Source organism: Lampetra fluviatilis, chromosome 49 (genome assembly GCF_964198595.1).
Source record: "Lampetra fluviatilis chromosome 49, kcLamFluv1.1, whole genome shotgun sequence".
In the NCBI taxonomy this organism is placed as follows: domain Eukaryota; kingdom Metazoa; phylum Chordata; class Hyperoartia; order Petromyzontiformes; family Petromyzontidae; genus Lampetra; species Lampetra fluviatilis.
Window position 1 is genome coordinate 2,324,507 of NC_136323.1, and position 26,950 is coordinate 2,351,456.

The window sequence follows — 26,950 nt, forward strand, 5'->3', positions numbered from 1 at the left end:
AGCAGTGTGGAAGTGGGTGGTGGTAGAGGGGATAGGAAGAGGGCGGTGGAGGGGATGTACATGGAAAGGGGGCTGCAGGTGAGACAGTTACGAAGGGTAGCAATGGAGCTCGTAGGAAAGGGGGCGGCCGTTCGGGAGACGAGGAAGTGGATGGCAGTGGTGGTAACAGCGTAGGCAGGAGGAACATTATATAATAACCGTGGGAGAAGGGAGGAATGAAAATAAAACACTCCGTTATCATGTTCCTTATTAACGCTCCGACATGTCCTTTGTGCCTGTGGAGAAGATCCAATGCCCTAATACCTAGCACGGTGAAGTCAATGGTGATCCGCTCCTCTCCGACCTCATTAGCTGCTGTGCATTCGTACTGTGCCGTGTCTTCGGGGTCTGCCGACGCGAAATGCAGTGATCCTGTCGACAGCAGCCTGGAACACAATACACATGGTTCTGCAATTTAAATATCTACGGTGAGGTTTTTTTAAAATGAATAGAAAAATAAAGCATTCCCACTAATACATTTTACATTTGATAAACATTTACTATCTGGCAGGCATGTAACAATTTGCTGCCCCTGTGACTTAATCACTTGTCTGAATTGAAGATCACAATTCAATTTGAGAATTGTCATTTGTCTCATTGAAATGTTCTTATTCATATTGTCTGTGTCATCCGTTCAGCCTAATTTTTGTAACCTTGAACCACTTCACGAAGATACATAAGACATGTGTCATCAACCCTCTTCCAGGCGACGCAGCCCACTGTCAAGTGACAACTTCATGAACTGGCCATGTCGGGTGGAGGAGGGTTTACAACACATATTTTACTTACGCGATCGAACTCTACAAATCAAATATGAATCATATTGGTTGTGATAACCTAAGTGTTAAGTTTCAATGTAAGCTTGGGAAACTATCAGTAATTGACCACGGAAGATTCCACATCTATATCATGAGCATAAAAAAACTTTTATTAATTCATAAATTATGTGTTACATGCCGACTGTTTGGCATTGAAGGCCCACACGTTGGCAAGTGTACCTGTGCGTGATTTGCAGCCTGTCCACACCGAAGGGGCGGCCGTTTTTCTTCCAGGAGACAGCAGGCTTGGGTAGGCCGGAGGCCTCGCAGCTGAGGGTGGCCTGGCCCCCCACCAGGGCCGTGACGTTCGTGGGGCCTCGTGCAATCCCTGGGGGCACTGAGAAGGCAAACCTCGGTTGAGTAGTGAGACAAGGAAAAAAAAAAACATACTTTAAAAGTTTAAACATTGTGGCATGGCTCAGATTTTAAATGCATTGCTGCAGTTCAAAAATGTTCGTACGTTATAATTGACTTTCCTTAGATTTGTATTTGCTTCATTGCGGTACTTTAATTTTACTTGATTGCCTTTGACATTTTGTCCCACACTTGCAAATGAACTCACTCACCCTGGCCTCTTTGAGCTCTTTACCAGGTTAAACAAACAAATGTGAACGTTACGTGGGGGAGTCAGTGGATCGGAAGCCACATTGCAGGGGACATCGCGGATCACCACCGCGGTCCGGCCTGGGGCAACGAGTACCGAGCACGGTGAGCGTGACGGTGAGGCGGTCCGATCCGGCCGCGTTGGAGGCGACGCACGCGTACGTCCCCGCGTCGCTCGCTCGCACCGACACCACCTCCAGCGATCCGTCTGGCAGCAGCGTGAACCTGAGGTGAGCATCGGCGCTCGTTAAAAGAGCCTCTCGCGTGCCGAGCAGAGCCGCTCCCATTACACAAGAAGAATACTCCGAGATGCGCGCAAGAGTACGGCATTTGCTTGGATGCCGCCAAAGTCATTCTTATCGAGAGCTGAGAGAATGATTGTATTATTGAAACAGCAGTGGGCTGACAAACACCTGTAAGTTATTATAATCATAATTTTAAATCTTCGTGAGGAAACCAAAGCGTCGCGTGGTGCGAGGTTCCAAAACCGTGCCTGGCATTGTCATCCGAGAGGAGGGCCCCGTCCTTCCTCCAGCTGAGGGTTGGGGTCGGGGATCCCATGGCGGCACACGGGAGCACGGCCGCCCCCCCAAGACGCACGCTCACCTCGCCAAAGCCCCCCACGACGCTGGGGCTCACTGCACGCGCACAACCGGATGCAGCGTCGATCGCACGGCACCCGATTTCGCAACCGTGTAAAAAAAACGGTTCGTAGTAGGATTAAATTATGGAAAAACACTAAAATGGATTGAGGGAGAGACAGCGTGTAGCCCGCAGGTATGTGTGTGGAGGGTGGGAGGAGGGGGGTAGTGGGCGCGTCTCACCCAGCACGGCGAGCGTGAAGGTGCGCGACGAGCTGCCGGCCACGTTGGAGGCGACGCACACGTAGCGGCCTGCGTCCTCCTCGTCCGCGCCGCTGATCTGGACGTAGCGGCCGCTCGCGAGGATCCTCACACGGGTGGACGCCTGCCGTGCCGGGAAGCCGTGGACACCGGGGGCGCGGCGACGGACGTTCGTTACAAGCGGGAAGGTGCCCACCACCAGCATGTGTTTTTGGAAATTTATATTAACCAGAGAATATGCATTGAATGTTTATTTTATTTCTATTTCAAGAGCTTAAAATTCTGGGACCGCAACCTCTTGGTAAATGTATAGATCCACCTCTGGTAACGAGGCAGCATGCACTGTCAGTTCACCGCACGGGAAACGTGTGCCGGTTCAGCAGAGGTGCTTCTTAGCAATAACAACGTGACAAGCAAGGCATAGGAATGGGAGTCGTGTCTTCCTGCCGTTTGCGAACACGCTTAGCATGTTGCTTTATCTCTTGAGTTGGTGGTCTAGACAAGGCTGAGAGTATTGTACGTGCAATGCGATGGTCACACGGCATGTATGTTATGTTTGTGAACGGCACACTATGTTGTTGCGATGCCTATTTGTGTTCGTCCTGAACGTATTATCCTGTTGCGACGGGCGTCCCACAATTCATGGAAAGTGTCGCATTTGAAGGAGGTGCCCTGTTACCCAGTAGTGGAATGATCATGGCCGACGACCACAATTATTATTCGTAACAGAGGTTTTTGGGTTAGATCGCGTAAATATAAATGTGTTGTTAAGCCCGCCACCACCAGACAGCCAATGAGTAAGGTTTGACCAATTTGTTACTAGTTCAGCCCACCGGTGGGTTGTGAGAGTAACCCCACAACATTTACAATTCGAGTACGATTATTAGTATATGCGTGGGGATTTCTCTGGGCGCTCTGATGTCGTAAGGGGCCCCCCTTCCCCTTTGCCTGCCGCTGCCTGGGCCAAGATCCCAGGCCAAGAGGCCAGGCCAGGATCCCAGGCCAGGAGCCCAGGCAGTGTCCAGACCTGCAGGGGTTCATCGTCCTTGAGCCAGGCGAGCGTGGGTGGGGGCGACGCGTCCGACCGGCACTCGAGCGACACCTGCCCGCCGCGCGTCACGCTCACGTCCTGCAACTCCACGCTGCCCGCGATGTTGGGGGGCACTGCAACGAAGGGAGGGAGCGGAGGGACAGGTTCGACCCCCCTCCCCCGGTTCTCACGGCAGACTCCTACCTCGGAACGCTCGGGGGCTCTGTCGCAGGGATCGCCGGCTGGGTGGATGCGGATTTGATTCCCTTTTCGTAGACTCAACCAGACACTTTTAACGCATTCGAGGTACCATCGCCGTTTCCATAAATGGCCCCATCCTGGGCCTCCCCTCCATCATCTTAGTCTTAACCTTTTTGTTCGTGATGATTTAGACATTATTTTGATTATTGTATGAAATAAAACTCAATCGTTTTTGAGTGTCCCTTCCTCTAACCCTGAAACAGCATTGTTGATATCAGTACATTTGCACTACTGGCAACGACATAAAAAAAACAGAACACAAAACTTTGACTGGTTTTGTTGCAGATTGTTTTAATGGCAGCTGCCATGGTGTGATAGTTAGCACACTGGACTTGCTATCCAGAGGTCACCAGCGTGATTCCATTTCCCAGGGTGGCAGTTGAACAAAAATGGGGAGAGAATGGCCTGCAGTGGAGGCTCCTCCACCAGCCGTGGCGTAAGCAAACAAACAATTACACGGTGCCAACTCTACCCTTGAACAGATGTACTTGGGCCACCATGCCATTTGTAGATTCACACGTACCAATCGGTGCATTCATGAATACACTTGCACGGGAAACTGCAAAAGGTCTCACCCGGTTTACCCGGTTGTCACTTACGAGCATGGATCGACAGTGCAACTCACCGTGCACTTGAACAAGAAATTCCTTCTCTGTGTCGCCTGCAGGACTGGAGGCCAGGCAGGTATAGCGGCCACCGTGCTCCACCTGGTTGAGAGTTTCCAAACTCACATTATTGCGGTCATCGCATTCCGATAACAAAGGAAGCAAGATACAAAAATTATTAAATGCGAACAGAAGGATGGCTTTGCATATTGAAACGTACATTGAGAGTGATCTATACTTAAACAAATAGAACCCCATTGGAAACAATATATTTAAAGAGAGCATAGAGGCTGGAGTGCCTTGCAGGCCTGAATAGCGATATTGGATATGGCAATAAGAAGCCTGCCACTTAAACTATTGCTGCTGGATAACGTTGATCTGGGAGGACCAATCAACGCGTCCACTGATCTGTCCCCTTGGCATCACCCGACGTCTCTGAAATATACTGGCATCAGCCCGACCGCCCAGCCACCCACCCACCCGCCTGCCTGCCCGCACGCCCGCCAGCTCACCGTGGCGCTGGCGATGCGCAGGGTCTGCCCCCCCGGAAGCACAGTGAGGCCCTGCGCATGAGGCAGGGGGCGACCGTCCTTCAGCCACGTGAGGCTGGGTGGGGGGCTGCCCGCGGCCACGCACGTCAGCTCCAAGGAGCCCCCCAGCAGCACGTTGAGCTCCCGCGCCTCCTCCTCCTCCAACCCCTCGATCACCGGCGGCTCTGATGGCAAGAGGAGGAGGGGAAGCAGCTTGTAGGGGGGGTTTCACAGTGAGCCCAATCAACCACCTGGCCCGCAGCAGGCAAACCGAGTCTCCCCCACGCGACCACAGAGAGAGTGACAGCGATGAGTCTAAACTCTGAAGGGTAAGGCTGAGTAATTGCAGAGGTTTTCTCGGATTGCGAGGGGCTGCCAGCTTGCCATGTGTCCTGGCAGAGGCAGATCTAAAAACTGCCAAGGGTGGGGGCAGTCCAAACATCTATAGTTAAAAAAAAGTTCCAACATTTCAAATAAGAATAATAACACATTCAATGTATTTTCTCCATTAAATAAATACCAATTTGTGTGTACGAGTGAGTGAGAAGGCAGGTGGGTGAGTGATGCATCGGCCAGTCATCTCAGTCAAGCCATGGCAGCTGGGTCTGTCCAGTGACCTCCTGCCAGCGGGCGTTGGACACTTCACGTGCCCTTAAAGTGAACATAGCCTGGCACATGCGCCGTGGTGACGTCACCGCCACTTAGTGACGAATGGCGGTCTTTGTTGTTCGTTGTTGAGCGAGTGAGTGGGTGAGCTGCGAGGTGGCCTCACCCTGCACGGTGAGGAGGAAGTGCTTGCTGGTCTGTCCGGCCGCGTTCACGGCCACGCAGCTGTACACTCCGGCGTCCGCGGGTGAGGCGTTCGCGATCTGCACCAGCAGGCCCTCTTCACTAGGAAAGGCCGAGGTCTCGGCTACAATTACAGAAACGACCGTCGTGCTTCAAGACTCTCATCGTGATGCCATTGTTTGGTGAAGCGTTCCATTTAAGTGGTTTTAGGTTTTTGTTTAATCTCTGAAAGGAAATAACGTTTAGTTAAAATCTGATTACGCTAATTTGGCATGAAAGGGAACTATTTCTGGCGTGGAATTACACACGCACACCGATCGCTCTTCACAGAACAAATTCTAAGATCACACAGAAAGAGGCTAGCACTTTCCCATCCACTCAGCTACAGAGAATAATGCTCATTGGGTCGCAGTCAAATTTGTCTGCTTTCTTCTGAGGGACGGAATTCAGATAATTTGTTTAGAGAACCAAATTTTACGTGACAAGTTTTTTGCGTGGAGTCATTGTTGATCACAGAAGACTGCCTAGATGTGAACCCAGGCCTCAGCAGTTGCAGGGTTCAGTGCTCTCACTCGAGCCACCTCAAAAATGAAGGTGCCCTTGAATCAAAGAACCGTTTCTCACCCTGTGCTTGTGCACGAGTGAGCTATTTCTTCTCTGTCTGGCCGTGCCCCCCCCCCCCTTGCGGCAGGGGGTGTAACCGTACGTACGCCGTGCGAGCGCCGACACGACGCCGCCGCCGCCGCCGGGCGGGTAGAGCTGCCGGCCCTCGTGCAGCCAGGTGAGCATCGGCGGCGGAGAGCCGGTGGCCTCGCATGCCAGCGTGACGGACGCGCCAGCCAGCACCTGCAGCTCCTCCGTGTCTCCCGCGCCCTCCAGCAGAGGGGGCACTGGGCAAAGGGGGAGGCACGTGCTGGCTGAGGACCGCTCTCCCGTGGCACTCCGCCCCCTGTGTTGGCAGTGCCAGGGTTAGACGACGCACGCCCTGCGGCATTGATTGTTGCGAACGACATATCTGACTCACTAAACCGGAATCGTTTTTTTTAATGCCACAGTGCCTAATACAAAAAAATCATATTCCTTGTATGAATTAATTAAAACAGATTATTTTTTTCAACCACAGCTTTTAGCTACTTTTTAATCGTCGCACCCGGACAGCATGCGCGTCGTCACGCCAGTGAAAGTGCAGTATCAGACGCTGGGCAACAGCGGATAGGTAGGTGGAGATAGATGTGGTGGGGATAGAGAGAAGGAAGTAAATGAGGCCACGTGGTTGATGCTGGTTTAACGAACCCTCACGACGTCCCATTTTGCCTTTGGCCCGGCTTCTGTAGATTACAACTCTGGTGGTGAGCATGGGGGACTTGTTGCTCACCTTGCACCCGGAGGGTGAATTCTCTCTGGGTGATGCCGGCACGGTTGGAGGCCACGCACGTGTACGTCCCACTGTCCGACGCCTGCACTCGGGCGATCCTGCGCACGTTGTGGTCACGCCACGCAGGACGGGCATTGAGAATGTTGACGTGTGGTTTTGCCCGAATTTAGAAGCTGGTTATTTTTTTTTATTAAAAGCTTTCGTGACTGCAGGGATTCATATTCGTTAGTTCTTGTGTTGCAGTCGAAACGTCGTGAAAATTTGTATTTTTTAATATTTATATTATTTTATTATTTTCCTTCTACGTGATTCTACCGAAAGAACCAAGAATCTGGTTATTTTTGTTTACGTATTTGGCCCACTTGCTCCTCCTCACTGCTCACTGTTTGGGGCCATGTATTTGAATTACTTGTGGCTTCTCGTGGTTTGAGAGCCTTCATGTTTTCTGGGTATCTTTTATAAAATGCTCTTCAATATTCGCAGATAATTTTGATTACAATCACTGTGAGGAAACAAAGATCTTTCCATCTGAGATTTCCTCAGGAGAAACCTTCTTTCGGAAATTATTCCTTGAAGTGGGCCTTCTTTCCTGAAGGCCTGTTGGGTTGAAATGGCAAGATCTGATTTTTGGTTGGGCCACCACACACACAATCTGGGACAAATTTGCATTGTTGATTACCTGGACACATCCAAACAAATGAAATAGTCGCATGCACGAGTACTTAACACACCGATTATTATTGCTCTGGATCATCAGTGAGTTGAAGAACAAGCCTCACAGCCAGATATTTACAATCAGATAGGATGTTTCATTTTACACTATGTCACACATCATCGAGACAAGGTCCAGGAAGTCAAAATAGCTTCCTTTAAAAAACATACTTCCTGGATATATTTACAACTATGATCGTGCTCTTTGTTTCTGGCCTCTGGACCTGTTCAGCAACTTTGTAAAAACAATAAAAACTATCAGAGGCCCAGAAAGCCTGGTGCTCACCTGAGCACCTGCCCGGCAGAGAGCAGCATTGTGTGGGCAGACAGCGGCAGGGGCAGCCCGTCCTTCAGCCAGGAAAGCTGTGGGGGCGGTGAGCCAGTGGACATGCACTCCAAGCTCACCGGCCCATCCAGGGGGGCCAAGACCTCCAGGGGCTGGTCCAGGACCCCCTCCACCACCGGTGGAACTGGCATCGACGCACAAACGGACGGACGGACGAGAGGAAACAATCTCATATTGTCGAACGAGCGCACAAACAATGGTAGGCGAATATTGAATGCAACAACATCACGTTAAACGCGGGCGTTTCTATATAAGTGCCCCTTTGTCAATCCACTGCTGGATGAGGGCAGTGCAGGGTATGCATTTTATTTGAACCATCACCCTGGTCAGTGAGGGTTGCTTAAGACGTGGAGAATGCTGCAGTAATGGATTATGCTGCACTGCTCCCTGCTGACAACATTAGGCACGCCGCAACCTATGAACGACCTGGCATGCATTGGTGGTCACCCATCCAGCCTGAACCCTGCTTCGGATCTAGCGAGATCTAGGGTGACTCGAGCTGGCGCATACCAGGTGATTTTATCGCAGACGACGGAGGTGCAAGCAAATTGAAACGTTCCCCACACGTTATCGTTGAGCAACGTGGCAGAAGATGTCAAAAGAAAATACACACTTGTAAAAAAAAAATCGTTGCTTTTTGAATATTATGGCTTCATGAATAGCAACTTAAAGGTACATGTTCAAGTGTGAAAGTCACGTGGCTTCAGGTGACGCCGAGTTAATTTTTACTGCTGCCGCTGTTGCTGCTGCCGCTGATGAATTTAAGACCTCTGCAGTGGCTTGCAAAGCGCCCCACGGTTTTACAATGCGCCCTGCGGTTCGCAAGGCGCGCCGTGCTGTAAAAGGCGTTCTCCGGTTTCACAATGTGCCCTGCGATTTTGGTCGGGTCTCAGCAGTCACATTCTAGCCTCCCTTTGATCGTCCACTCGTGAATGCGGCGACCAGATGTGGCGTGACGACGATTGAGTGAAGTGCTTCCCTTGTTTGCAAGGGTGGCCACCGCACCAGGTGGTTTAGCGGTGGCATCCGACATCTGATGTTTCTCTTCACACAGAGACCCGGGGGGGAGCCGCCCTCACCGTGGACGTGCAGCGTGTAGATTCGCTCCTCCTCGCCGGCTGCGTTGGTCGCCACGCACGTGTACTTCCCGCTGTCCGAGATCTCCACGCTCGCAATGGTCAGCACAGCGTCGTCCTTCGAGATGCTGGGCAGGAGATCGGGGTGCGTTAAACCGGCGGGCTCCGCACGAGCCGGACGCCACGCTAAGACCACGTGCCGTGGTGCGAGCCGTTGCAATCCGGTCAGATGGAGGAAGGGTTTGCGGAGCACTTCCCAAACGTAGTCGTGAAACTGCCGCCCGTTCGCTTTCGGTACAGTTTTAGTTATTTTAACAACATCAGTTCGGCCGCAACTTTATCCTCACTAACGTAGCGCCTCACGCTCACCCTAACCCGATCCGCTAACCCCCCAAAACGCTAACCCAGAGCAAACATACGTACGCAGCAGAACACAAGGAGCGGACGAGAGACATTTACAGTGGCCCGGCGCTAGCGACCACCGAGCCGCGCGGCGACCTCCCGGCACGGTGCTCACCGGATGCGAGCGCCAGCAGCGGCGCCGGCGAGCGGCCGCCCGTCATGCAGCCAGCGCACGGCCGGGCTGGGCTGCCCGGAGGCCGAGCACCGCAGCGGCACGTCCTCTCCGACCACCACGTTCACGTCGCTGGGCAGCTCCGAGCCCGAGATGCGGGGCGGCACTTCGCACGCGCAGCACAAAGTACGGCAGTGGTGTTCGTCATCGCTCTGTCTCGGTCAACCGAGTCATTGTCGGCATTCGCGATGGGTTAATTTACAATGTTTGCCCCATTCTAGTTTTTTTATTTATCGGTGAGCGAGGAAACAATAGAACGCCGAGGAAAGCCATTTAGAACAGGGGGGGATCATACCGACTCCGCACAGGCAGGCACCGCAGTCGGGAATAGAGCCCATGTGCTTTTGTTGTGCGAGGCACCGGCGCTACCACCGCGCCACCGCCCTGCCACGCGCAGGTCCTGAGCGTGAACGACCGATCCCGCGTCGCCGCCTTCTCAGGAGCGGGGCCTCTTTGCTTACCCAGCACGGTGAGGGTGTAGCGCTTGCGAGCCTCCCCCTCCGAGTTGGTGGCCACGCAGGAGTAAACGCCCGCGTCCGACACGTGGACGCGCGAGATCTGTAGGCGGCTGCCGCCCGAGAGCACCTGCCGCTCCAGCGAGTTTGTGCTTCCTGCGCAAGGAGGGTCGCGCGCTCGCTCAGCGGCCATCACTGAGACACTATGGGCGGTTGGTATCTTTTATCACGGAGAACCCGGGTACAAGGGCTCATACAAGGAAATATACAATCACAATAATAATACAACTCGGATTTATAAAAACGAAAGAAAAAAATACATGGATTGCTCCGTCAGGGCCCTTACCAATGGAGAAGCCATTCCGTTGCCAGGAGACGGCGGGGTGGGGGACGCCGGCGGCGTCACAGCCGAGGATTGTGGGATTTCCCAAAACCTCGGTCACAGACTCCTCCGGGGGCCCGTCGATGCTGGGGGGAACTGAAAACAAAGACGAAGAGCCCCGTGTGGACAATGCGGAACTGTTGGGAGAGGTGTTGTTAGACACGCATCTATCAACGATAGGGGCAGCTCTAGAGAGCAAACAGTAACATGAGCAAGTAATTGCAGGGCTGCACCTTTAGCTATTGTAATTATGCCTTCATCGCCATCTGGAATCTCAATTCAGGGAATCCTCAACGAGTCTCGAGAATGTGAAAAGAGAGCTCTGTTTTTTTGGTCTGCCCTAAAACTGAGAGTTCCCAAAAAAATAACGAATTTATATCGGAGAATAACATCCCAAACGACCCTTCCATCTTCCCGACAATAGCAACCATGACGGTAACCCACGTGTGGACAAGGGCAAGGACCCGAATGGACTGTGAGGAGCTGGAATCAGTTGCTGGTCGAGAAGATCCAATCACCCCCCCCCCCCCCCCAACGGTTGTGTTTGTGAGTTAAAGCGTAACGGGGAAACGGCACTTCTACGTTCAACAACTCCCCGCACCCACCCCACCACGGAGACTCAAGGCCCGTGGTGGTTTTGGTGACCGGGCCCGCTGGAGGGGGCGGCACTGCCCACCGTTGACGCTGACCGTGAAGCCCTGGTCGACTTCGCCCGCCACGTTGGACACCTTGCACACGTAGTGGCCCGAGTGTGACACCTGAAGGTAATCATTGACATCAGCATCAACATCATCATCAACATCATCGTCAACATCGTCATCAACATCATCATCAACATCGTCATCAACATCGTCAACATCATCGTCAACATCGTCATCATCAACATCATCATCAACATCGTCATCAACATCGTCATCAACATTGTCAACATCATCATCGTCAACATCGTGATCATCATCAATATCATCAACATCATCATCAATATCATCAACATCGTCATCATCGACATCATCATCAACATCGTCATCATCATCAACATCGTCAACATCATCATCGTCAACATCGTGATCATCATCATCGTCATAAACATCGTCATCATCAACGTCAGCACCGCGCTGGGGCCCACGGAAACGAGACCCCGCGTGCCCCCCACACCCCCTCACCTCTCACCTGCGCTCGTGCCACCTGCAGCAGCTGCCCGTCCTCCCGCAGGACGACGCCCTCCGAGTCGCCCACGCGGCGCCCGTTGTGGAACCAGGCGACGAGGGGCGGCGGCGACGCCTCGGCGGCGCACTCCAGCGCCAGGGACTGCCCCGCGCGGACGCTCGTCACGGCCGGCACGGGGCCCCCCGCCGCTCCGCCCGCGTTGCGGATGCTGGGCGGCACTGGGGACGCAGAGGCGCGGGCGGGAGTCTCGAGAGGCGGTTCGCGCACGTGGCGTCAGCATGCAGCCTCGACACGTGGCGTTGACAAGGCGTGGCGTGAAGACGGAGCGTCGACACGCAGCACGAACACGTGCCGTTAACACGTAGCGTTTCGCAGCCGACGTTACGATCGTTTTTTGAGTTTTTGGTGAGGCCACAGAATGATCCGCACAGCACTGAATCAGAATATTTATTGAAAATCTTTTCTCTCAGATGTCCACTGACCGTGCACGCTCAGCCGGGTGTCCTTCTCGTGGCGGCCGGCCGCGTTGGAGGCGACGCAGGTAAACCTCCCGCTGTCCGACAGTTTGACGCGCGGGATCTGCAGCACACGGCCTCCTGCCAGCGTGGCGGGACAGGGTCAGGGTTAGCCTAGTGGCTAGCCTAGGGGTTAGCATTGGGGTTAGCATTGGGGTTAGCCTAGGGGTTAACCTAGGGGTTAACCTAGGGGTTAGCCTAGGGGTTAGCCTAGCGGTTCGCCTAGGGGTTAGCATTCGGGTTAACATAGGGGTTAACATAGGGGTTAACATATGGGTTAGCCTAGGGGTTAACCTCAGGCAGTGGTCCCCAACATTTGGTGCTCGTGCCACTGGCCGTCCACAATGCCGTGGGAGAGGGCCCAGGGAACTGGTTGCAGAGACAGCGAGACCTCTTTCCTGATTCACAACACTGACGATTTAGCCCAGGCCACTTCGCGATCTGGCCAAATTCATGTCGTGAATGCCACCAGACACAGCCAAACAAATGTAACGTCGCATGCGCCGCGCTTGACGTGAAAATAAAGGTCACAATATTTGTAAAGAGGAACCCCCTCCAAGCTCTACGTTCCTCGACATATCAAGGTGTTATCGGTCTGCTGATGAGTTAGTTTAACACGTAGGCTTTCACAAACAATAGTTACGAGACAAACCTTCCTAATTGGCTGTGTCGGGTGGTGGCGACTTTAATGAAACATTTACATTTACGCGATCTAACCCCCAAAAAAACCTCTATTATTGAAAATTAATAAGTGTTTAGATGTGGGAGGAAAGCAGAGCACCACTCCATGTATTCCATCTGTTCCATACAGACGGAAAACATGGAGTCCACATTTGCTGTACCACCCTGACAAGCCAGCGTACGGCACCTCTACCGATGCCCGCACGAAGGGACTGTCTCAACATTTGCTCCCACGATCCGCCAACCCTCGTCGCCTCCACAAGTTCCGGATTACAGGGCCGCGGGGGGCATAGCAGCTACAGGCAAGTTCACGCGGCCGGCCACCGTGCCCTGGCGATCTCCCACCCACCCGCCCGCCCGCCCCCTGCCACGCACCGGGCGCGATGAAGATGGCTCGCGATGGCTGCACGGGAACTCCGTCCTTGAGCCAGGAGAGGGCGGGCGGCGGGAATCCGGACGCGTTGCAAACGAGCGACGCCGAGTTGTTCACCACGACGCCCACCTGAGCCGGGCTGGGGCCCTCCACGAACGGAGGCACTGAGCAGCGGTGCGGCGACACGGAGGGTGGGCTCAAGGCTCCGGGGCTTGCACGAGCAGCAGTAGCATCATCATCGTCAGCAGCAGTAGCATCATCATCGTCAGCAGTAGCATCATCATCATCAGCAGCAGTAGCATCATCATCGGCAGTAGTAGCATCATCAGCAGAAGCAGCATCATCATCGGCAGTAACAGCATCATCAGTATCAGTAGAAGCAGCAGTAGCATAATCATCAGCAGCAGCAGTAGCATCATCAGCAGTAGCATCATCACCAGCAGCAGCAGTAGCATCATCATCAGCAGTAGCATCATCATCAGCAGTAGTAGCATCATCAGCAGCCATAGAAGTACCATCATCATCAGCAGTAGCATCATCATCAGCAGCAGCAGTAGTCGCATCATCAGCAGCAGCATTAACAGCTTCCTCCATCATCATCAGTAGCATCAGCACATCACCAACTGTCATCACCATTATAACAGAAGTAGGACCCACAAAAAAGAAACTCAAACATTAAATGCCATGTCTAATAAAAGCCACACCATACAAAAACAAATAAATGTGAAAGGGTGTTTTTGTTATCTTTATATTTACATATTTTCAGTTTAATTCACAAGGAACCAGTGCTCGAATGTTACCAGTTCCAATCCAGCCTGGGGGTTGATTCAACCCATCGTCGGTAAAATTATCACCGCATTGCGGGAATGTCAACAGTTGTTGTCCTATAGATAGACTCGCCCCACCCCCCTCCTCCCCCACTATACAAACGTGGAATTTCCTCCGGCGGCTCATGGGTTGCGAGCGGGAGATGAACCCCAATGGCTCAACCGCTCATTTGAGTGAGCGGACGCCGCGGGAACTCACAGTGCACGTTGAGGTTGAAGAGCTTCTCGGCTCGCCCCACCGAGTTCTCGGCCACGCACGAGTAGCGGCCCGCGTCGCCCACCTGCACGGGGTGGATCTAGGGCAGCGGCAGAGAGCGAAGGGGGCGGCACAGTCACCGCATGCACGCCGCCAAAGCCTCCGGAGAGCAAGGCAATGGGACCCTGGCTGCTTTCACAGCCGCCGCGTGTGGGTTACGGGACGCTGGCCCTTTCGTCGTCACAGTCGTCAAAGCCAGAAAGCAGGAGAACAGGAGACCCGGTCATCGGCACCATGGTGGCCACCCACTTTGTCTCCCCAGTGCCGATGTTTACGCCTCGCTCCAGGCACTCGTTCTCACTCGCGGCACCGGTTCAGACGTCGCTCGCCGTTGACGTTAGCCATGGCCGGGAACCAACTCTTGTCCGCCTGATTAGGTCGGGCGGCGCGCTGACCACTGCTTCATGACGACGACAACAGCGACTGCAGCCTGCTGCGCCAGGCTAGGTGTGCACATGCAAACGAACGCGCGTGTACGAGACGCATTCTCGCGAGCCGACGAGGCGGACACGACAGCGCGTCTCACCTGCAGGGACGTGAGCTCGGTCAGCGTTCGGCCTCCGCTCTTCGGCAGAGGCCGAGAGTCTCGGAGCCACGACAGCGAGGGCGGCGGCACGCCGTCCGGCACGCACTCGAGACGCGCCGAGCCGTTCACCGTCACCGTCACGTCCACGGGGAGGCCTCCCGAGCCCCCCGCGATCGTGGGCCAGACTGCATCCATGGAATGGGGACAATCGGATTGTAGAACGGCCGGTGAAATTGCTGAGCTGGTTTTGTTTACAGGCAGTGCTCGACTTACGAACAGCCGTACTTACGAACACCCGCACTTACGAACCAGCTTCCTTGAAATATATTTTAAAAAATTTACATTGTGTTAAATCACGAACTCTCACTTGCAAATTGTACCACGGCACTGTTTTGTTCAGCTGAGCGATCCTTCCGCAAGATGTAAATGAGTCAACCTCGTGTTGGGAGTGAGATGTTTGTGTGGGTATTTAAATATAAAGTACATTGCTGTGTTCCGACTTACGAACCGCTCGAATTACGAACGAGCCTCAGGGACGAATTGTGTTGGTAAATCGATGACTGCCGCATTGAGCTCATGATGTAGAGTCTATTGTGAAGTGCACTGGTTACCAAAGCCGTGGGGGTGACGATGGTGATGAAGGTGAAGATAAAAGTAACAATGATGATAGGGATAAAAATGAATAATGATCGTGGTGGTGATGATAATGGAGATGATAATGGAGATGATCATGATGATGATCACGATGACGGTGATAATGGTGAAAACCATCACGCGAATGATAATGATGATAACAGTGAAGAAGATTATTATGATGGTGGAGGCGGTAATCATGTTGATCATAACAGTAATGGCGATGGTGATCGTGATAACACGTGTTGATAACGACAACAATGATGGTGGAGATGATGGAGATGCGAGCAATGATTTTAACATTCCGATTTAAAGCTTTCGTGACTGCAGGGATTCATCTTCTTGGTTCTTTCGGTAAAGTCACGTAGAAGGGAAATAATAAAAAATAAAAATAAAACATAATAAAATAATTCTCACAAACGTCGTGAGAGGTCTGTCGGAAAGACGCTGTCTTCACCTGAGGACGGCTGCATGCGTTGTGGCCGAAACGTGAGAATTATTTTATTATGTTTTATTATTTTATTATTTCCCTTCTACGTGACTTTACCGAAAGAACCAAGAAGATTTTAACATTGTTTTAGAATGTCGATGATGATCAAAAAACGTCGCGATGATGTTGGCGTCGACAGTAATAAGGACGGTGACAATGGCGTCGTTCCTGGACTCACTGAGCACATGCAGGTCGTAGTGAATGGAGTCCTCCCCGGCCTCGTTCACAGCCACACACGTGTACCTCCCAGAATCCTCTGCTTTCACCATCATGATCTGCAGCATGTGACCTCCTGGCCAATCAAAACAAAGCATGTCAGAGATGACGTTCCAGAATCACCTTTGGAATTCACTTCACAGCCTCGTTCTCCACGCTCAGAGCACGTGTGTGATATGTCCTGAAAAGAGTGTCCACAGGTTGTCACTGAAACTAAACTCTTTTATTCTCACGGGCGGAAAAGCCCAAAAGAAAAAAAAACCACGTGGGTTTTTTTTGTGTGTGTAGCCATTGCGGTTTTCCATCTGTCCCGGTCTCCCCAGGATCATCCTCGATTTGACGAAGCTATCGTGGGAAACCTGAAACTTATTTTTCTCTCAGGGCCCCGCAGTGCATTGTGCAGTATATCCGTGGCTGTGCAGAAGAGCCATTGCACCAAACATCACCGATATATATTGTTGCTCCTCCTCCCAGGGCCACAGTGTTATTGACAAATGTGTTTGTGGTTTAATGATGGGTGGCTGAATTGCGAATTCGAAAACCCAGAATCAGGGGGGCTGTGCCGGCTGGGTTTCTCCAACATGAAGACAAAAATCCCCCGTATAGCCTTAATAGAATATTGGGGCAAGTGCTGTTCGCGAGCACCTATGAAGGCCGGCACGGCACACGAGGGCGTGAGTGGCCAACACCACTCCCGGTCGCCTTTGTCTTCCCAGTGGCGATGTTTACTACACACTGCACCAGGTACTCCTTTGAGGCTGAGTCGACCTAGGGGAGGCCCAGGACCGGTTCAGACCATCGTCACTGGCGTAGTCCGTGAGCGGGAACCGAACCGGGAGTCTCCCGCACTGCCACCCTTACCCGGGTGGATCATGAGGCGGGCGGTGGGGGCGAGGGGACGGCCGTCCTTGAGCCACGTGAGCGTGGGGGGCGGCACGGCGTTGGTCTCGCACGGCAGGGACAGCTGGCCGTCCTGCACGACCGTGCGCGTCTCCGGGCCGCCCTCCCACACCAGCGTGGGGCCCTCCTCCTGGGCCTCGCTCCACTCGTACCAGCGCTGGAGGCTCGGGGGCACTGCGGGAGAGCGTGCCAGGATGAGGCGGGGGGCGGGGGGGAGGGGGGGGAGGAGGGGGCGCGCCACCGTTTCGTCGGTCTTGGTGCAGAAGTTCGCGGTTTGAATCCGGCAGGCTGCCCTGGTTATCACTGCCGGAGTACGAACTCGTACAAATACTACGCGCTGCTTGCTTCGCAGCGGACGTTCAAGGTCCCCCGATGTTACTTGAAGCGAGTGGCCCACCGTGCGCCAAATCAATAAACAGCGCCACAAAATCTACTCAATTTGAGATTACACGTGGTAAAACATCGCCCCCCCCCCCCCCCCCCTCGTGTAACACCACTGCAGGCCGGACTGTGAAACACAGCTGGTGCAATTCGAGCGGTGCAAACGCCGAACGCGCTCCGCTATTTTATTTCATTTCAACGAACTGCTTTTAGCCGTGTGCAAAAATTCTGCGCGCGCGCAAAAAAAGTAAAAAAATCCCGCGGCACGATTTAAACTGGACGGGCGACACAGATCTCCCGGTCGCGACGGGCACCTTGTACGGAGACGAGGAAGTCGAGGTCGTCCTGGCCGTAGGAGTTGGAGGCGACGCAGGTGTAGCGGCCGGCGTCAGCGAGGCGAGTGCGAGCGATTCGCAGCGAGCGGCCGCCCTCCGCTATGTCCACACGCTCGTCCGACTCCAGGGGCTGCGGGGACACGGGTGGTGCGCGGTGGGGGCATCATCATCATTAGCAACAGCAGTAACATCATCAGCAGCAGTAGCATCATCGTCAGCAGCAGTAGCATCATCATCAGCAGCAGTAGCATCATCGTCAGCAGCAGTAGCATCATCATCAGCAGCGGTAATAGCATCATCATCGTCAGCAGTGGCAGCAGTAACATCATCATCAGCAGCGGCAGTAGCATCATCATCATTAGTAACAGCGGCAGCAGTAACATCATCAGCAGCAGCAGTAACATTATCATCAGCAGCAGTAACATCATCATCAGCAGCCTAAGCAGTAACATCATCATCATCAGCAGAGCTACGGGGCATCATGGTGAGCGATATCTAAACCCGTCCTGGACTGATTTCATGGCTCCATCTCCTCAGTGGACAACCTCGAGAAAGTGTTCTATGCTTTGGCTGACGCTCAACTAATATTGTTAATATTATTCTGGACACATTGTCCATCGTACTGTCTAGCAATCTTTCCTGCCCAAGCCCACTCACTGTTTCGTAATAGCCTGGAAGTTGTCATCAACCTGCACGTGTTCTCTCATCCATGTGTTCCTCTTTCTATCTCAATGTCATAACCAAGCACGCATCTCTCCACGCTCTCCACGTGTACCGCCCGTCCATTTTGAATGTCCGCAGAGGTCACTCGCGAACTCTCTCGCTGACCCCCCCCATCTGCTGACTCCACAGCGAACCCACCTGCCCATCGCGGTACCAGGCGATGGTGGGTGGCGGCAGTGCCAGCGTGTCGCACTCCAGAACCAGGCTGCTGTTCACTCGCAGCTTCAGCTCCAGCGACTCCGAGCCCGGTGACGCTCCGTCGGCCTTCCTGATGACCGGCGGAACTGCGGGAACGCGACACAACGACACGACGCGGGTAACCCTCTTGTTCCACGCCTGGGACACAGCAGCGTGGATGTTGCGGATGCCACTGGTGAAAGCATTGATTCTCGATGGATGACTCCAGCAGCGATGACTCCTGAAATCTTATGTTAAAATAATTTATACAGCGCCTTGGATAAGGCTTGACACGGAATTAATAACGGTACAACGTGTAAATGCCATGGTCGAGATGAGCTGGAATGAAATAGATGAGAGGAAGCGATGGGGGCGAATCTGTGATGAGTGAATTCGGTGAAAGCGAAATTGATGACATTAAACGATGATGAATGGATTTAATGAATGGGGTTAATGAGTGAAAGCCGTTTACTGAGAATATAAAGAGGGAACAGTAACGGTAATGGTTATTAGGGTGAGATTAGGGTGAGATTAAGAGAGTCGTGGGGTGAGCTAGGGAAAAAGAAGCGAGTTTTGAGGAACAGAAACTATTGAGTGAAGGTGACCACTTAATGTGGAGTGGGAAGTTTGTTCCAGTGAAGGGGGTGGGCAGGAAGAGAACACGAGGGAGAGCGTGGATTGAGCGCGAGGCGAAGCAGGAACAGAGAGAGACGGCAGAAATCTCTCTGTGCTGCAAAGCCCCTCGGTCTGATGGGGGGTCCCAAGCGTTGTTGTATCTACTGAGCGAAACCGGTCAGCTTGCTCAGCGGTAAGAGCGAGAGGTTCGCGATGGGAAAGTTTCAAATTCTGCCTCGGGGTTGACTCAGCCCAGGATCCCTCTACGGGCAGGGGGGGGAGGTAAAATAAACACCACATTGTGGGGGGTTCAACTGTGGTTCTCCTATGGAGTGACTCGCCCCTGCCATGGAAACGTGTAATTTCCACCACCCTGGTTGTGAACAGGAGATGAGCACTGCCTCAATGCGCACCTGAGCAGAAACTCGATTGCCCTTTTGACTTTGGGAAGCGGACGCTTGTTCATTCTTGAGAATCGAGGTATATTCATATACAGGGTGCTCCAAAAAAATGTTAACACTTCCGATAATTTGCAACAATACCACAAGAGAATGTGCCTCCGGGCTTTGGAGACCACCTGGAGAAAATTCCAGGCATGTGTTGACAATGATGGCTTTTTGAAACATACATTTGTTATCATGTTACAGTGTATTGTCCGTTCTTTTTCCATTAAAAACGATAGTCCCATATCAGTGTTAAAATGTATTTGAAGCACACTGTATTTGGTGGTTATAATCGATACGAGGGCAGGTATTATCTCCCTCACCTGGTACGTAGGAGGCCGTGGGTTCAATCTTGGACTCTGGCGATGCCTGTTATATATTTTGAAGTCCGTGTGTTCTCTCCCCCTCCCTGTGGTGGTCACGTAAATTTTTCTCTGGGCCCTCCAGTTTTGCCCCCCCCCCCCCCCCCACATTTAGAATCAACGTGCATTTAGATTCGACTCCCGCTATGAATTCCCGACATCAGGTCACCTCTGAACAAGAGCTCGTATCGTAGTCTTCTTGGTTCTTTCGGTAAAGTCACGTAGAAGGGAAATAATAAAATAATAAAATAAAACATAGTAAAATCATTCTCACGACGTTCCGTGGGTTTTACCCGGCCGTATAAAATAGTCGAGCGAGTTAGGTGTGGTGTACGTCGAGGGATAAAGACTCACTGAAGACCTGCAGCTGGTAGTGCTTGAGGATTTCCCCTGCCTCGTTCGTCGCCACACACGTGTAGACGCCCGAGTCGATCTCCCGCGTGCTCACGATCTGCAGCGTTCTCCCGCCTGGTGAGCAACGGCAGAGCGAGAGATCATTCGCACGCCAGCAAGGGCGGAGAGCACCCGTGAAGCGTGCCAATACCCAGCCAGTTGCAGTTTTTCAGTTGCAGATTATTTCGAAGTCGGGTTTCATCAATAAAAAGCACACCGTTTCCGTAACAGACATAACACATCAGATAAAAATCTATGAATTATACAAAAATAAGGTAAGTAATCAAAAACACAAAATATTAAATGTATCTTTGAACAGTTTTAGCCAATTAAGGAATCAAAAAAGTGCAAAATTAGGCACAAAATGTTTCCTAAGAAACACTGCATTTAATCAGTTACTCACTCATCACTCACCCGCTCACTCACCCACTTTGTTACTCAGTCACTGACCCACTCAATACCCCACCTATTCCCTCGCCCACCCGCTCACTCGCTCTTCACTCACTCAATCTCTCACGCAATCACTCACTGCCTCACTCACCCACTCGATCCCCAATTTAGCACTCACCCGCTCACTCACCCACCCAATTATTTCTTCACTAACTGGTCGGGCCTCACCACAGGGTTCACCCACACCCCCGGAATACGACCACACCGCAGAGGTCTGCCAGACTACGAATCTCGCCACACGAACAAGGTTCGGCAGGACTACAGGGGCCCAGCCTCACCACAGGGCCTGGCCTCACCACAGGGTCCCGGCCTTATCACAGGGGCCAGCCTCACAACAGGGCCTCGGCCTCACCACAGGGCACCAGCCTCACCGGGCAGCATGCGCATGTTGTCCGAGAGCTGCAGGGGAGCGCCGTCCTTGAGCCACGTGAGCACGGGGGGCGGCACTGCGTGCGCCTCGCACACCAGCGCCGTGGGGTTGCTCACCACCACCGACACCTCCTCGGCCGCCCCCCCGGGCCCGCCTGCGCCTCCGGATCCGGCCCAGTCCCCGCCGACGATGCTCGGCATCACTGAGTCAAACAACAGTTCGCCGTTAACCCGAATCCGCTCGCCTCATGGCCAGGTGTAATGGTCATCACACTGGACTTGCAATGTCGAGGTCGCCGGTTTGAATCCATATTCCAGCAGTGCAAGTGGGAACACCATGGGTTAGTCAATCGCCAGGTGGGTATGCCCACCACTTTCAACACGTTGGTTGTTTTTTGTTTCACTGATTCCTACTTGCCTCATTGTTGTCCTTTATGTTATTGCTTGGTGATCGAGATCACTCTTGCAAACGAGACTCCCATCCTGGTCTCAGCTCTCACCTGGTTAGTCAAAATAAACTTGAAATGTGTTGATGAGTCATTTACCGAGGACGTGCAAATAGAAGTCTTTTCCTGCGTCCCCGGCAAGGTTAGAGGCCATGCAGGTGTACTTCCCTCCATCCATGATCCCAATTCTCAGGACGGTCAGCGATTGGCCCATCGAGGTCACATGGATCCTGTCGCTCGCCGTGATTGGGTGACCATCCTTAAGCCACGAGATAGAGGGCAGCGGGTTTCCTGGGAGAACACGGCCATCATTACATTTTGCGCGAAATTGTTAGACACCGCCATTACCTGATTGAAAAAACAACAACATTGCAACATCGCCTGCCCCATACTAGCAGGCTAAACCCAGGCCAGGTACGGAGTCACCTTGTGCTGTGCAGGGACAGCTGCCACTGGCGTCATGGTTTCAGATTTTCTAAATAAAACATTTACTCGCAAACTACTCTCCACTGGGAAACACGTAGCAAACATCGCTCCTGCTCTGAAACCGCTGCAGCCTACGTCTATGAAATGTGGCACCTTCGTGATAACCCTTGTGCTATGAGAACGGCACATATACGAAGTGTAATAATTATTTAATTTGTAACAAAATAATAAATAAACACACAAGGGACTGTTTCACCACCACAAAAGTAAAATAACATTTCTATACATCAGCCTATGTGCCTTCTGGATGAATGTTGTTCAGCAGAACTACAAATGAAAGACTGCACTATGAACAAAGGGCGCTACCGTGGGGTTAAGGTCAGCAGCGCACTGGCCTTGCGATCCAAAGGTCGCCGGTTCGATTCCATCTCCTTTGGCGCCGCGGTAGAAACACTCACCCGTGGCTTCGCAGGCCAGCGTCACGTTCCCATGCTCCTTCACCTTCACGTCGCCAGTGTCGCTATGCTGCTGTATACGCGGGGGCACTGCCAGCGCAGACAGACAAGGACAAAGGTCACCCGTGTAGCCTTAACAGACTGTTGAGGAAAGTGCTGTTAGCAAGTAGCACCTATGAAGGCCAGCACGGCACATGAGGATGGGTGGCCAGACAAAGAGTCGCGTGGTGTTTTGTTCCAATGGCAGCTCTGAGCCAGCATTGGAAATTCCACATTCCTTTGGTAGGGATTCAGTATCTGTATCGGATAGCTCGTGCTGACAAGGTGGTGCCGTGGTAACGCTTACACCTCACAGCAAGGATGGACTTTGGTTCGATTCTTGTTACTCGGGCGCCTTTGTGTTCGGCGTTTTGGTTTCCCTTTCCCCCCAGGTTCCGTACCATGTCAATCGTGTTGGCCAAACATCCCTGTGGGGCAGGACTCTCCTGAAAAAGAGACTTCATGGATTTCTTGGGTGTCAGTATTGTTGTGTTGTCGAGCCCCAGAGTGGACGAGTGGAGCTGATGCCAGGCTGAGATTCGTGATGGTATTGTTCGGTAGGATCCTGGCTTAAAGGCCCAGAAAGGCTAATGCCAAGTTAAAGAACTGGACCCTGCACTGAATTTGAATTTGGGCAATCACTTAGATTTCACCGGATTCTCGAGTGTCGCGATTTGATGATGCTAACCCGGTCACCAATGTCAAATGACGGCCGTGTTTACGTCGAGTTTGACGGTGAGCGGCAGGAGGCCCTCACCAAGCACCTCCAGGTGGAAGCGTCGGCCTTCCTCGCCCGCGGGGTTGGAGGCCATGCAGGAGTACTCGCCGCCGTCGCCCTCCGACACGCGGCTCAGACGCAGCACGCGGCCTCCTGCACGCGGCCACAAATGTACGGCAACTCACACGGTCCACACAGCAACTTGCATGTCAACTCACACGGCAACTCACACGGTCCAAACGGAAACCGAGGTGGTCCACGGGACAGCGTGAGTGTCTCACAGAAATTTTACACATGGCTACCTGGGATGATGATGGTTCTGCTGCTGACTGATGCTCCTGCTGCTGATGATACTAATGCTTCTGCTGCTACGACTTATAATGATGATGACACCGCCGATGAATCCGCTGCTGCTGTAACCAAAGATACTGCTGCTACGACTGATACTGCTTGTGATTTTGCTGCCGATGCTGCTGCCGCCACTGCTGCTGGTGTCGATGCCGTTACCCGAAAGGATGCGTGCATGTCCCCCGTGCACCAGCGGCCGCCCCTCTCTCCTCCAAGCGATGGCCGGCGGCGGGAACCCCGAGGCCTCGCAGGTCAGCGACACGGCGCCGTCCACCACGGCCGTAACCTTCTCCACGGCGCCCGCCTCGCCGGGGATTGTGGGAGGAACTGCGCCGACACAGACACACATCGGCCAATCAGCTCGCTCATTTAATTTTTTCAACGATCTGTTGTAAAACGGAGGGTGTTTTCCTGTTTTTCCCTCAACGGGAGGAGGAACAGCAAAAACTGCATGACCTCTGTCCTGAAGCCCTCTCGCCGTGCCCAGCAGCAGACCTCGACATTGACATTCACCTCCTGGGCATGTTGCTGCCATCATGCACAAGGATAGAATATGATGATTAATGCAGGGCCCTGTTTAAAAGGTTTGAAGTTTCGGGACCGCCCCCCCCCGCCCTCCTGGGAAGTTTGTAAATGTGCCTCCGAGGGTGGATGACGTGAAAGAGGAAGGGGAGTGGACAAACGGGTGGGACACAAGTCCAGCCAGAGCAATGGGGCTGGTGTCAGGTCAGGGGTCACAATATTCATTATTCTGATGCAATATTAAATTTAAATTTAGAAACGCATCAATTGTTATTGAACATGGCATGGGAATGTCACCACGTGCTGTGAGACTACCCCCACTGCGGACAGGCTACGGCAGTTACAGCAAATGCGGTCTGTGACCCATCTGTGCACGTTCACAGTGGAAGATAATGTAGAGTGTATGAGTTCACAGAACATTGCTGGAAATGCTTCGTCACCTCGGTCTTAACTCTAGATATGGATTTACCCACCTGAAACTATGGGGACATTCTCTCCAGTGGCAGGAATATCCTGGATATGTAATCACTCATAAAACAACTACAGACGACGATTTAATTTTTTTGCATCCCAATTTCAAACCACTGCAGTGATGGTGGGTGAGCAACACTGTCATTGGAAAAATCCCATACATAATGTGCATGCGTGTTGTGCATGCACATTATGTATGTTGATTATCCTATGAATAACCCAACCAATAATGGATATCCATTGTAAATTATATGCATTCATTAACCCCCCACCCCACCCCGCCTTCGCTCCTGATTGGCTCACAAGTGATGCCATTGCAATTACCCCTCTATTTAAGCCCAAAACAGAAGCATTTTTCCACAATTGTGGCTGTCGCCTGATGATGCTGGTTGTAATTACCGGCGAAAAGTAACGGTACTCGAATTGTAAATGTTTTAGTGGGTTTACTCTCCAACACACCGGTGTGCTGTACTAGTAACGAATTTGCACGCTTTGTTTACCTGACAAACGATCTAACCCAAAACAACTCTATTATGGATAATTTTGGTCACAAAAGCCTGCTACGTGTTAAGCTAAAAACACCCATTGCAATTCTAGCTCATCACAGACTATGAACATCCAATCGGGAAAGTTTCTGAGATTTGCCTGTAGATAAAATTTCTCGAGAGTCCTCAAAGGGCAGACATGGGGCAAAAACATCGTGGCTCCGTCATCGTTTGTGGGGCTTCACGCGATGCGGGGAGACGCTGGGGAAGGGGGCGGTGGGGGCGGGGAGGAGAAAATAAACTCATCCCAGATGATCTCCCAACGCTGCCGTCACGGAACAGGCGAACACCTGAGTTACCCTCCGACTTTGGGAGGCCTTCATCCAGCAGTGTACAGATCGTGACAGCGACAACAACGACCGCCACGCTTTGTACGACTAACCAATCAATATCACGATCCTTTCAAACCGCGTTGATTAACTAAACGCCGCTGGTGAAATGCGCGGGGGCGGGGGTGGAGGGGGTTTGCGACCCCCAGAATGACAACACCAACAACAGGCAGGAGCTAAGCTATTGCATTTCATAGTTCGAGTCAGCCCTGGCTAGCAAGCACACTCACACGCACGTGGGGGGTGATGACCGATTCGTTTTATTAGCTTTGACGGCAACGGCGCCGTGACACCGATCCAACAAAATCACAGTTTTAGCGAAATCGACCTCTTGAAGCAAAAAAAAGGCGACATAATGGGTAAAATTCTTCAAACTATTTGAAAATACTTAAAACACGTGCAACTAATACAATTGTATTCCCCCCTGAATTGTATAAAAATATATGCATGCTTGTATAAGAAGTAATCATTTCCAGTCCTTGTTAAGCATGACCATTAGAGCTTTGCTCATATTTCCCTCGAGCGCAACTTTGCAACCACCTCGTTTGGGTTCTTCTGTCATTTCCCGTAACTGCTCATGCCCCTACGTGTACGCTACGGTGAGCTTCAGCCTCTCCCCTCCACCACCACTTGCTATTCCTGCTCAAAGCGAATCATCAAATATGGGTTAGGGGTAGCGCCACCATGAAAACCCACTTTAGTCGAGCCAATGTTCCATGCACAGTCTTCCAATTGGAAACCCTCGCCAAATGAGACGTTCCATGCACCCAGACAAATCAACGATAGCTAGAGACGTTCGACGACGAAATAAGGCCGTCGAGTCAAGACGGTGGCGGCGGCGGCGGCCGCGGCGACACCACAGCTTCCCTAGAACCAACCGATGAGCCGGCGCTTACCCTGCACGATCAGGTCGATCTTTTTCTCCGCCTGCCCCGCGACGTTGCGCGCCACGCAGGTGTAGCGGCCCGTGTCCGAGATCTGGACGCCGCGCAGGCGCAGAACGCGGCCCTCCTCCAGAGCCGCCGCGCGGGAGCCGGAGCCGCGAGCCAAGGGCCCTGCCGCGCCGGCGGAATTCGCGCCGGATCCGGACGGCGGCGACCAGATGGGGCGGCCGTCCTTGCTCCACACGACGCTCGGCTTCGGCTCGCCGGAGACGTCGCACTCGAGGCTGACGTCGCGTCCGCGCAGCGTCACCACCTCCGTGGGGCGGCCGCCGCTGCCCGGCATTGTCGGAGGAACTGCGCACAAACGCCGGCGTGTCCGCGCACGTTCATCGCACAGCGTCAGCAACCGGCACGCCACATCCTGTGCGGCGCTTGCTATGGCTGTGGCTACTAGTCACAAAGCAAACTATCTTTCATTTATTCGTTCAAATATTTCACC

General features: G+C 52.7%; 1 protein-coding gene across 1 annotated transcript in view; it reads right to left on the reverse strand.

Moving 5' to 3' along the window:
* LOC144948348 (hemicentin-1-like) overlaps nucleotides 1-26,950 on the reverse strand; it is a 127,411-nt gene that overhangs the window by 23,607 nt on the left and 76,854 nt on the right. Inside the window, exons 44-76 of the mRNA XM_078877775.1 lie at nucleotides 26,464-26,805; nucleotides 23,860-24,027; nucleotides 23,392-23,505; nucleotides 22,599-22,685; nucleotides 21,814-22,005; nucleotides 21,271-21,471; nucleotides 20,411-20,524; nucleotides 18,598-18,743; nucleotides 17,716-17,866; nucleotides 16,982-17,194; nucleotides 16,083-16,196; nucleotides 14,782-14,966; nucleotides 14,199-14,295; nucleotides 13,175-13,336; nucleotides 12,086-12,199; nucleotides 11,607-11,821; nucleotides 11,113-11,194; nucleotides 10,401-10,532; nucleotides 10,061-10,210; nucleotides 9,543-9,705; nucleotides 9,029-9,153; nucleotides 7,890-8,073; nucleotides 6,893-6,990; nucleotides 6,228-6,407; nucleotides 5,501-5,641; nucleotides 4,711-4,913; nucleotides 4,219-4,300; nucleotides 3,330-3,466; nucleotides 2,285-2,426; nucleotides 1,954-2,098; nucleotides 1,558-1,685; nucleotides 1,038-1,194; nucleotides 304-425 (exon numbers count right to left, since the gene is read on the reverse strand). Of these exons, the coding sequence (XP_078733901.1) occupies nucleotides 304-425; nucleotides 1,038-1,194; nucleotides 1,558-1,685; nucleotides 1,954-2,098; nucleotides 2,285-2,426; nucleotides 3,330-3,466; nucleotides 4,219-4,300; nucleotides 4,711-4,913; nucleotides 5,501-5,641; nucleotides 6,228-6,407; nucleotides 6,893-6,990; nucleotides 7,890-8,073; nucleotides 9,029-9,153; nucleotides 9,543-9,705; nucleotides 10,061-10,210; nucleotides 10,401-10,532; nucleotides 11,113-11,194; nucleotides 11,607-11,821; nucleotides 12,086-12,199; nucleotides 13,175-13,336; nucleotides 14,199-14,295; nucleotides 14,782-14,966; nucleotides 16,083-16,196; nucleotides 16,982-17,194; nucleotides 17,716-17,866; nucleotides 18,598-18,743; nucleotides 20,411-20,524; nucleotides 21,271-21,471; nucleotides 21,814-22,005; nucleotides 22,599-22,685; nucleotides 23,392-23,505; nucleotides 23,860-24,027; nucleotides 26,464-26,805 (4,986 nt within the window). The remainder of the gene's footprint in view (nucleotides 1-303; nucleotides 426-1,037; nucleotides 1,195-1,557; nucleotides 1,686-1,953; nucleotides 2,099-2,284; nucleotides 2,427-3,329; nucleotides 3,467-4,218; nucleotides 4,301-4,710; nucleotides 4,914-5,500; nucleotides 5,642-6,227; nucleotides 6,408-6,892; nucleotides 6,991-7,889; nucleotides 8,074-9,028; nucleotides 9,154-9,542; nucleotides 9,706-10,060; nucleotides 10,211-10,400; nucleotides 10,533-11,112; nucleotides 11,195-11,606; nucleotides 11,822-12,085; nucleotides 12,200-13,174; nucleotides 13,337-14,198; nucleotides 14,296-14,781; nucleotides 14,967-16,082; nucleotides 16,197-16,981; nucleotides 17,195-17,715; nucleotides 17,867-18,597; nucleotides 18,744-20,410; nucleotides 20,525-21,270; nucleotides 21,472-21,813; nucleotides 22,006-22,598; nucleotides 22,686-23,391; nucleotides 23,506-23,859; nucleotides 24,028-26,463; nucleotides 26,806-26,950) is intronic.